General features: G+C 36.4%; 1 protein-coding gene across 1 annotated transcript in view; it reads left to right on the forward strand.

The window, feature by feature from the left end:
- AGMO (alkylglycerol monooxygenase) overlaps positions 1-10,912 on the forward strand; it is a 192,017-nt gene extending 181,105 nt beyond the window's left edge. Inside the window, exon 13 of the mRNA XM_056336837.1 lies at positions 10,445-10,912. Coding sequence (XP_056192812.1) covers positions 10,445-10,525 — 81 coding nt within the window. The 3' untranslated portion in view covers positions 10,526-10,912. The remainder of the gene's footprint in view (positions 1-10,444) is intronic.
- Positions 10,913-12,047: the final 1,135 nt, after the last annotated feature.

Here is a 12,047-nt window from a genome sequence, read left to right on the forward strand (position 1 = left end):
ATAAGAAATGCATGCAATTATGGGTTTTTAAGGATGTCTGTTGTCTTACTATAAATACATAATTGTTGATTAAAAAAAAAAGTAAGAATTCAGAATTATTGATATGAGGCTTGTCAAAAGAAAAATCACAGAGGGCCACATCTGTGTCTTTTTGACATGTCTTTGTCTTAACATTACTGTAGTGAATGAAGTTTTCAGTTAAGACAGGGATTGGAAAGTAACTCCATTTTTAGGAAACAGAGTCATTTTCTGTTTTGCAGCTAAGGATCAGTAAAGGCTTAATATCTTGCTATATGCTGCCTAATCTATGGCAGATAATGCAGATTGAATATGCGAGCATCCCAGGCTTTTACCATAACCCCTTGATTATTTGTTCAGCCTTAAAGGCAAATTTATTTTTACTATGCAGTCCCATGGTTTAAGTGTAGAGAATATGCTGAGCATAAAATAGGAGTGAGCTGTCTCATGCTTCTGCTTCCAGTCTTTGCAGCTATCATCTGAAGAGCCAATGCAAGCTGATCTCTAAATGTAATAATCCTATGACTGCTCTGACTGAAAGCAGGTTGAACCCTGTCCAATGCCAGAAACTGGAAAAAAACCCCAAAAATAATTAAAGAAGCAACAAATCCTACTTTTCGTCCTTTTACTAAGGTGACAACCACATCTGAGAATGAAATTGGTAAAGTCTTGTGCAAGGTTGGTTATTGCAAAAAAAAGTTGTTAAGTAATGGTTGTTGCATGTGCTTAGCAGTCTCATCTCCATTAACCACTGTTGGAAAGTAGATCTTAGCAAGTGTTATAGGTGAAGAGTCCTTTTGTATTCAGTGTGAATATACAGAAATACCAGGCTGGTGGGGAGCCTGCACTGAAGAAAGATCAGTACAGCTGCACCATGGACACATGCCTGTCCAGCCATTTACCCACCTTTCACAGCTTCCTTACATAGCTGATTCCAATGCTATTCCATCGTTATAGCCAGCTCTTATGTAATGAACACTTTAGTTACAAAAGGTATTTTTGTTGCTTTTATTACCCTGAGCAGTAGCTTATCATCTTCTTTTCTTTTTGTGTTTTTACATGCCAGAAGATTGATCTTATTGTCTTTCCCGAGTCTTCCCCCGCCCAAGAATACATAGCAGTATTGCTTCAAGCTTTCCTACAGGTCAACTATTCTAAGCCTTTATTATTCTTGTTGTCTACTTGACAGCAATATCCAGCTTATCCATGTTTTCCTTAAAGACATCATCACCTTTCAGAAGACTGGATCAATATCTGTGGGTGTACATTAACATGAAATACTTCTGTTAATATCTTCCACATTGATACTGGGATCTTTTTGTATCAGTACTGTATGGCTGAGATGTTTTGTTTGTGAACTGCTCAAACTCCAATTTTTTTCTGATGTAGTCCTGACCAATGATTATTCCTCAAGGCATATATGTGTATTTGGTTTCTCTTAAGTCTAGTATCTTCCATTTCTATTAAATTACACACTTTCTTCAGTATCTCCAGATTTTTTTTAAAAAAGAATTATGAAATCTCCTCCTGTTTTCCGGGAAAAGTTGTTTCATAGTTTTTTACATTTTAGAAATGTCATGATATACATGCCTGCTTTTTCATCTAAATTCTGATTTCCCTTTCATTTTGGTATAGTTGAAACTTCCTTTCTAGAAGTTTCTTCCGCTCAGTTCTGTACCCTCCACACGGAAGTTTCATTTAGACCATAGTCCCCTAGTTTTCCTAGTAGAAAGTCACATGGATCATTTCCATTAATTTTATTTCTTTTTTTTCTATAAGGTAATTAAAAAATACAACTACATTGGCTTGACATAATGAGTGGCAATATCAATGATTTAGCTCATTTGAATATATTCGTGGTTTATATAATCAGAAATGGTGAGTTTTGGGAATGGGAGTCTTCCTGGACAAGAATAGAAGTAACAAGCCAGGACACGGGAAGAGTGTCTAGAACCAGGCAAGAAGGAGAGACACCAATAGCCAGAAGGAGATCTAGTTTTCCGTGTAAAGGGATGGACAAAGGACTGAACTGACCTCAGCACATTTTTCTTCTCCTTGGAACTTAACAAGTCACAGCTTACTGCATTTGGCCTCAAAAGAGGATTAGCTGGCAGGAAGGGTGTGTTCTGTCTATCTTTAACTTGGACACGTATCTTTTATGGCAAGATTTTTCCTCTGTGGTACCAATGAATATTAACCCATTTCATTTGGTCAGAAGTTGATTTTATTGTCTGGTCAGTTGGTTTGGTTTGGGGTTTTTATGCTGAGAACAGCCTTCCATGCTCTCATTGTTCAACGAAAGGATTCCTTTCTTCTTACAACATGTTGGCTTTAAGAGCAATCTTCATTTCAAATTACTTTTAGCCTTGATCTTCCTCTGTCTTTCTAGAATACTTTTCTGGTGTTTTTTCACTGTGCTGGAAATCCCTTCTGCTTGTCACTCAGTTGTTTGACCCCTCTCTGCACATTCTTATTCCTTTCTTTCAAATTTGCCTTTAGTCACAGTAGCCAGCTTTTTCCCATCACTTCTTTTCAACATCTGCAACAAAGTTTTTCCCGTCAGTGATCTAATGTCTGTGGGTTATAGTTAAAGGCTGGGATTATTTTTTTAATACTTTTTTTCCCCCACACAATGGAAAAATTCCCATTTTGGAGCTTGTAGCTAGTCTCTCAAGAGGGTATTTGGTATACCAGTGAGTGGAGATGTTCCACTTTGCAGCCACCTTTGTCAGAGCTTTCAGGCTGACAGAGCACTCTTGGTTCTGTTCACCACCCTGCCAGGGTGCTCACACACAACTGCCACACTCTGAAATGAAACCGTCTGTGTAGAAACGTATAATATTTTATTTCTGCTAATGATGGAGAGAATGGACACTGACTTCCCTGACATTTTCCTGCAATGCCAGCATAGTATTAAACTGATGTAAAAATGAAGGGATAGAAGAGATTGAACTATCTCCATAGATGCTTATTTGGTAAATGTTGCACAGCTAGGTAACATACAGTCCAAATTCTGAAATGTTACGTTTAGCAATTTTTCTTCCATGTTCAAACTACAGTCGTTTTTCTTTCTGTAGCTGCAATTTCTCTGTATTTTGAGGCAAGGATGCAGGCATAAAGGAGAGGTCCCTCTGGCATGGGCTCCTTTAAATGAATTTGCCTCATCTTTTAAGTAAAAACTTACTTCAGTGCAGGATTAACCAGTACCTAAACTTTTCTGAAACCCATGACCGTATGAAAAGAATACCGAAATACACATGTCCAGCCTTTCTTACATAGAATATTGCATTTTAAAGCATACATTACCTTAAGCCTTAGAGAACAATTTAGATTTGATTAAATACAAGATCTCTGTGGTAAACTATTGATTAAACTAAACTGATCTTCATATTTCTTGAATAAGGGAGATTAAACTGCTCTTTACATATAATTTAATTAATATCATATGAAGTGAAATAGTTCTTTGCAGATGTCTGGTTTACTCTTCAACTTGTGTTTGAGCAAGAGGTGATGCAGTGGGGTGTATGTAATTATGCTACAGTTGGTGACAGGCGCGAGAGTAAATGAGATGTTTCATCTCAATGGGTACATTTCCTGTTTAAATGTTTAAGAAAATAAACTTGACAGCTTTAGCCAAACCAAGACAGGAATATCTGAAATATTTTGTTTCTGCAATGAACAGCTACTAATATCTCTTTCAATCTCATTTGGCTTGTTAGCCTGCAACAGATTAAAGTGGTATGTTTACAGATTAAGTTTTTTCATCTTAACTTTTATGAAAGCTTTATTTTTAATTGTTAATTTAAAATACAGTAATCCAGAAAATTTCCATGCCAGTTGTTTCTCAGCTTTGAGGGAAAATGGAGGCTGAAAAAATGCAGAATATTTAAAATAAAAACGGTGACTTTCAGAATTAAGGACTTCTAAAACTGTTGATCTTTGAACTTTTTTATTTAGTACTGTGTTGTCAAAAATGAAACTAAAGCAATATGAAGGAACAATAAACAAATTCTAAAATGATACTATGCTCCAGAATGTGTAAAAAAGTATGTATTTTGTTTGAGGGTTTCATTAAATTTTTAAGCCTGGATGATGATTGATAATTTATAATTACAAAATGTTGTTGTTTTTTTTTTAACATTTATGTGCAAAACAATGAAGCAGACTTGTTCTAGAAGTTATTTTTAAATGTTCATTGAACAGCTAAAAAGAATTTTTTTTTTTTAACAAGTTTGTACTTTGGGGACAACTTGAAATCACTAAACATTTTAGAATGGTCTAAGAATTTATAGATGGAATTAGGTAGCGCTGTGGGACGTATTCTCAGATGTTTCAGTAAAATATTTTAAAACAAATTTTATACTGAGATACAAAGATTTTATATATATGTTAATGGGTATACACTGTCACCAGCTTGCATTAGCTCATCACAAGGTGAAGATATAATAATTATTAAAATGGTTTGGTGTTCCTATTCACATGAATGGCAGAAAAGCTTCTCACTTTAGTGAGTTTTTCTCTCTTTTGGGGAATGAGGTAAAACCTTCCAAATCCTGCTGCTTAGGTTATGAATTATTCTGTGACCTAAGAGAGAAGGAATTTCATAGGTACCATCTAAATAGGGTACATATATCTAGGCAAGTGATTTGAGAAGCAGTGGGTTGGTTTCTCCTGAGTGGAGGACATGATGCAAGGTATCGTGCTGGATACACATAAGCCATTTTATGTCTAAATATAACTGCAGTAGCACTGCCTGTGTGAAAAATCCTGATGTGATTAGCTGAGGGATGGGACTTACTAGCTTGTGTGCAATGCCAGGAAAGACCGAGTCAACCTGGTGCTGTGCTGAGGGAGATTTAGCAGCTTATGTTCTTGCAAGCTCAGGCATCTCTGCAGTGCGCTTGATTTCATAGTGGGGATGTGCCCAGCTGTGAAAGCAACTGAGGAATATATATCCTTTCTCCAGGTCTTTCTTTGTCTTTCCTGGATAGGTAATATAAGCCTTTTAAGGTATGGGGGCTTTTGCAGCCTATGTTTTCATGCATTATCTAGCTTTAGAGTCTCAGACCATATTTTAATAAAGGAAGGAATGTTTAAAACATTTAACAGAATAGGAAGGAGATGCATATATCGCTTGCCTATTATTTTCTCATTATCTGTTAATAATGAAGTACAAAACTAATGAGACATATCATAGTAGCAAGAAACCAGTCTGTGAGTGAACTATCAATATCCTTTGTGGGTGTTGAAGGTACTTGGCTTAATCCTGTGTGTGCCAGCTGTCTCTTACACCTTGTTCTAGGTCAGGGACATGCTGAATTTGTGAGATGTGTGCTGCACTGGTAGTCTGTATGTGTGTCATGAATCCTTATGGAGGATTTCCAGACATCCTGCCACATCTTGGACAAATGCTATGAAGCCACTACTGTCACAGTTGTCCCTGTTCCCTTCTATCCGCAGTTCCTTCACCCACCCACCCCCCTAAATAAATAAATAAAGGAATAAATAAGTAGATTCAGCTTCCCACTCCCTTCTCCATATATTTCCAATTGTGTGGAAGGCATCACACAGGGAAGGAACCTTCTTGTTTCTTGGCTTCCCTTTCCAGGTATTGTTATTCCAACTTCTTTTGCCAGTGCAATCTTGATTTGTGTACTATACTAGATCAGTGATTTCTGGATCTGCTGTTAATGCCATGGCATTTCTCTACTAACCTCAGGCTGCTCATCTCCAAACATTGCACTGAGAATGAAGATCCATGCATTTATTACCCAAATCCTGACTTCCAGAAGTAGTGAACCCCTTTCCCCATTTCTGAAACATATATTTTCTATCTCCTCTGTGGAGTCCAGCACCTGAAGCAGCCCTGTGCAGAGAAATGGGGAAAATGCACCGGCTGGGTACTTGTGAAAGCTGGGATAGTTTATTCAATCATTTTTTATTAATATTAGCATTTTTAATTAACTGTTATGTCTGTTTATGATCTCCATCTTTACTAGAAAAGGACAATGACATTACCCAGATACAGTCTTCCCAGATAAAGTCTAAAAATTACGCTGCCCTTGTTATTTATAGTATGAAATGATTTCTTGAGCCTTTGAAGAAGTCATGTCCAGATTTGTAGATAAAGAATATAAAAAGAACCTTTTTTTAGGTTTTGCAAACATGCAAATCATGTTTGATTTGAAGTATCAGTTAAACTATTCCCAGTATCACATTGAGAGGGCTCATCGTTTATCATACTTGCCAGTACCAGGTCCACTTTATGATGTGAACAACCAGCCTAATGAATTATGTGGATGTGCTGGTCTTCCTGAGCCCTCTCCAGAGCTAGGAATACATTAGCCAGCACAGAGATGTTCAGAGAATTCAGTATCATAAACACGGCTGTTCATGTGGTGTTGTACCCCAGATACAGCCAATTCATTGCACAGTTGCAGACTGCCTCTGCAGTGAAATTTGGAGTGAACATGTCTGGGCAGAATCTGAGAAATATCAGAGAACCACTGAATGATTTAGGTTGGAAAGGATCTAAGGTGGTGTGGTTCAGGCCTCTTCCCCCTCCTTAAAGCAGGGCTATCTTTGGACATTTGGCTACATATCTAGACCAATGTCTAAAGCCTTCTAATTCTATCCAGATTAAATTTGCAAAAGTAAAGACACAGTGTCTAGGCAACTCAGATTTAGAAAGCCATTACAAAACAGAAAATGGCAGAAAATTACATTAGTGATCAGCAGCAAAGCTAATAATGCAGAAGTGGGTGCCTGAATTTAGCTGATAATTTTAAAGTACTTTACAGCCTAATAAACTTTGATCACTCCCCTGGGGATTTCCTGTGAAGAGCAGACTCAGTCCTGCAATCAATCCATTAGTTAAGCTGTCTTTGTTCTTGTGAGTAATGTTATTTACATTTCTTTAGATTGTTCAGAGAGACAATATGGACCCTTTGGAAATAGAAAGACTGTGTGAAAGGAGGTAATGTAAATATTTGGAAAAGGACTGTCCTTTTCCAACAGTCTAAAGAACAGTCTATAATTAATCTGTAGTTACTTGAACAGGTAAATGTAACAAGTTCTTATATTAAGGCAGCACAAAGTTTGCATTTAACTTTGCTGGATATACAGTTGTGAGAAATTCCACTTTTAGGCCTAGCTGTTCCATATATGACCACTGTCCACAGTAATTTTTCATTTGAAGACAGAAGTGAAACTATTGTTCTTATACAATATTATTTGTGGGAGGATTTTTCTCAGTGTAAAAATAGAGAAAAGTACTATTTAATTCTATCTTTATTTCAAACCTGGCTGAGTTAGGAGACTGGTATGTGAGTATTTTTATCAAAGGACAAATATTGGTTTGGACAGTACAAGAAAGAATGAGAATTTCTGTGACAATAGATTTAGAAACTGCAAAGAAAAAAACAACAACAAAAAAACCCCATCAAACCAAAACAAACCAAAACAAAACCTGTTAGGGTGCAAGACAGTTGAACAGAAATAGAAAAATATCTGCACATAGGATTCAGGAAATATGTTTTCCCAGGGGCATTAGAAACGTACTGGCCAACTGTAGTTCAGGTTGCCTGTTGGAATGCTTTTCTGCTTCTTCCTGCTGCCCACGCTATTGTCTGCTCAAAATTCTGGCACATATCATCTCGGCTTTCCATTGCTGACATCACCTGATTGCACCGTTCATTCAAGTGGGTCAAGCCTTGTAACTCCAAAATATATAGCAGCAATCAAAAGAAACTGAGCTCCAACCTACACAGCAAGTTTCTGCTTGGTAGCCCCGTACAGCTGGCTCTGTTCAGGGTAGGTCAGCATTGTAGCAGTAGAGCCAGCCAGAATTGCTGTCATGGAAGGGAGGATGTGGCCCCTTAATTTTTTTCCCTGATGGTTGGGTTTTTCTCAAACCTCATCCCCCACAACCTTGCAGCATTATTGTTTCATGACTACGTTATTTCCATCGAGTACTGGCAGTCCTGACATTGATAGGCAGTGAATCAATACTTTTATAGAATCACAAAGCCAAACTAGTTCTGCAGATCCACAATGTGCAGTATGTGTTTTTTTCATTCTGGATGTAATAACTACAATTTGAAGTACGCCCCCGCAAGCATTGATTGTGTGGCTTGAGAACTTCACAATAAAGAATTTAATTAAGAAAGAAGAAACTGCATCACTCCATTTTGAAATGAAAAAATCACGCGAGATGTTTTTTTCATTTTTGGGCTGTAATAGCAATAATCGTCTTTAGCTGAGGACATTTCCTGGGGCTTAATGGCCCATGGCTGTGCTTCTTCAGGTGATCATCATCTCCCAGCAGTCATTAATCCCCAACAAATGCCCTGCACCTCAGTCATTAAATGTGCTTAAACGTGCTTCTTCTGAAAATGAAATACTTCTATATTTAATGCATCTTCCAGGAATAGGAGTGATCTTCCTGAGGTGAGGAATGAAAGGAGTTTAGTCATGTGTCAGACAAGTACTAATTATGACAAGTGGATAAGATCTGTTTCTGGAGATAGCACAACAAAGAATTTTTCTACAGTTAAGAGCGTGTTATATGTAAGTCATCATTTTCTGTATGTCACGATTCATACTCATCCCAATCACGTAACAGCCAAATCAGAAATACAGAGAGTTATTTGTAGTTGGTTTTCTTCTACGAGGCATCTCAGCAAAGGAATAAAACATCTCACAAAACACGGAGAGTATGTGCCTGCAGCAATGCTTAAAAAGTCTTTCCATTGCATAGCTGTAAAATAAAGCTATGCAGTTTTACAAGGTGTTCGTGATAATGCAAGCAAAAAAAAAAGTTAAATCTTTCATACCTAAAGGTCTGAAACTCTTATAAGTAAGTCTTTAGGTGAGAATTTTATGAGTCTTTCTTACAAATGGGACCACAAATACAGCACCAACAGTGTCATCAGAGGTTTTAAACACAGCCTACCACCCTTGCTCAAGAAGAATTAAAGCCTTCAATGAAAATAGTCAAGGAGAATTTGTCTTGATAGAGGTTGAATGGGGACTGGATTTTTTTATTTGATTGGAATTCTACTTACTGATGCATTGCGTTATTTCCATCTCCTGCTACTAAGTATGTAATGCATAGATTATATGGAGCCTGTATCTGTCCCAAAGATGTTGTGAAAAGGGATCAGACCTGATCCCATTATGTTCCCTTCAATGAGTGCAAAAAGAGTACCTTTTTAGATATTATGATCATTTATTATTTATGTTGGACATTCAGATCTCATGTACTTTGGTGAGTGACTGTATAAATGAGGACAGAAGTAGATTTTTGGGCCATGCATTGTTAAATGTTGAACGTTAAATGATGTTATGTTAAAAATGGAGCTTTCCTAGTCAGTATCTTTTTGATTGCAGGTTAACCTGAAAAAAGAAATATTATAACCTGACCCCAAAATTCCTTTTCTTTTAAATTTTCTCTGTCCCTTCAAACAAACAAAAAAATCACCCCAACAAGGCATCTTCCAGTATAAATGGAATGTTTTGTTTAACTCACAGTAAAAAATTTCACTTTAGTAACCCATAACAACTGCCTTAATTTTTCAATTTTCTAAATTAGAGAAATTTTTCTACATGAAAGACAAAGGTTTATTTAAGAAAACTTAAAATACAAAATTTCACATATACACGTGCACATGCGTTTTATCCTGCTCTTTTTCTTGGTTTTTGGACAAAGCTATTATCTGAATTAGACTTTACCCTGCAAGTATTCCTACTCATCCCAAAGCAGTTTTCAGCAAGTAAACTAATTAAATATATATATTAATAGATCTTTCATTAAAATTCACTGACTAAAATAAAATATGCACAAAGCCAAGGACAAGATAAAGAATATTACATCTTTAAGTTCTTTCCAGTCTAGTTTATATCTCATCATAAATAGTAGGTTGAGGCATCAGTACTGATCTATTCTACTGCAGCTAGAACACTTATTTTGCTGTAGATTCTATTTAAGGCTACTTTGGTTGTATGGACCTGACCGTGCAACTTACCATGGCAGCATTCTTCAGATCATTTGCCAAAAAAACAGTTAAGATTTTAACACCAGATGTGACACACATTCAGTGCAATTATTGTCCAGTCTTATTATATATGACTCCGAGTACTCCAACTCCAAACTCAATCACAAAGTAGGGACAGTCATGCAGACTTTGCCAGTTATTTTGTTTTGGTCCCATTCAGAAAGAACAAATTCAAACAGGAACGTACAGAATGAAGAACCATAGAAAAAAGAAAGCATATGCTCCTGAAGTGAATTTATCAGTATGCCTAGAATTCTTGTATACTTTCTCTACTGAAAAGCTCACTGTTTTCACCCATTCATTATATTTACAGACAAGTATAATTTAAGAAATCTTATGTAATGTTCCTCATTTTAAATTCTCTGTTGTAGGTTTTGTTTTCCCTCTGCGCTGCATTCTGGGGAATCCAAATTATGAAGCAGATCACTTCATCTAAAGATAAACATCGCTGAAAGAACAGATCTAACATCACTTTAATTATGGGAACATCACCTTGGAATAACCTTTGAAGTTCCTTGGAATTAGTCAGCCATGAATCTTGCTGAATCGCAATCATTTCACTTATGATAGGAGAGGGTTGTGATTTCATGTGAAAGTTTGAAAGGTTCATTGGAATGTGTATTCATTTTTATTTGATTTTTTAAGAAATCTGCAATTTCTCCCAAATTTAGATAAAATATTTTCTCACAGCATGTAATTTTACATTCAAAGGATTACAAAGTCTTAGAAACCATGTAAAACTAATTGCATTTTGCAGTGATTTTGTAAGTAATCTTATGTGAAAAGTATTTTTCACAAGAGGAATAATTAAAATCATATTTGTTGTAACCTGGTATAAAGTGACTGACTGTCTTCCTATTGAGGCTAAACGTAAACATATGTGAATGTCAGTTTTTCCGTAATGATTGAATTACACCAGAATCTCAGTGTCATGCCCAATTCGGTGTTCATAACATACAGCTACATGAGGATGAGTAGTTGAGGCAAGAAAATTATTAAAAGCAGCATGATAAAATAACTCAAACTAGTATGAGCTGAAACATCTTCAATAAGATCGGCTGATGTATGTGTTGTATAATGCAGACTTGCAGTTTAGACTGAATTATTTAAGGAGTACACCTGCAGTTGCCAGCTTTAGACACTGATCAAGCCAGCACTTACACATGGGTTTCCCATTGTCTAATGTTATTCACGTGACAAAATATTTGCAAGGCTGGGCGCTTAATTTCTGGTAATTTCCTGCCAGGGTGATCTCAGGGGAGATGCACGTCTTGTCTTTCAGGAGCTGTTGGAAAGATGGTTTGTACTAAGATAGGAAAATTAAATACAAATGGTAAAGGGAGTCTCCAAACAGCAGGACTGGCAAAAATACTGGAGCTAGGTTGTTTTTCTTTCCTCACACTCTTCCAACTTTTTATTTGGCTCCAAGACTTTTAGAAGTGCTTAAAGTCAAGTAGCTAAAATATGTAGGCTGTCTTGCATGCTTCAATACCTGGATAAAAAAATGGGTTTATGTTTGGATTGGGTTTTTTTTCGCATTCCATTTTCCTTTAAGATGTTAAAGACATCTCATATTTAGACAGCCTACTTTCAATTAACCCATATTATCCACCTCTGACTGTAACAGATGCCACTGTCTACATAATTGGATGTTTCCAATAAATTGTCAGAAACATGGTAATGTTTCATAAATAAAATTGATCCATTGTCTAGTGATACTATCAGCTTAATTTTATATAACTTTTTTTTAAAACCTCAATTTTTAAGTTACTCCATTTGTGTGTCAAATGCCTTGGTGCCTATCACTTTAGATTGTTTTCAAAGACCTTGAAATATTTGACTGAGAAAGCAGGTGTTACTTTGATTAGAGGTACTAATATCTGGGATGCAAAATAAGGGTAATACCTTCCTAAACTGAAGGTGGGTTTGAATAGAGGACTAATAGTGGATCTTCTTCACTTTACATAATGAGAA

This window comes from Falco biarmicus, chromosome 4 (assembly GCF_023638135.1).
Source record: "Falco biarmicus isolate bFalBia1 chromosome 4, bFalBia1.pri, whole genome shotgun sequence".
NCBI classification, from domain to species: Eukaryota; Metazoa; Chordata; class Aves; order Falconiformes; family Falconidae; genus Falco; species Falco biarmicus.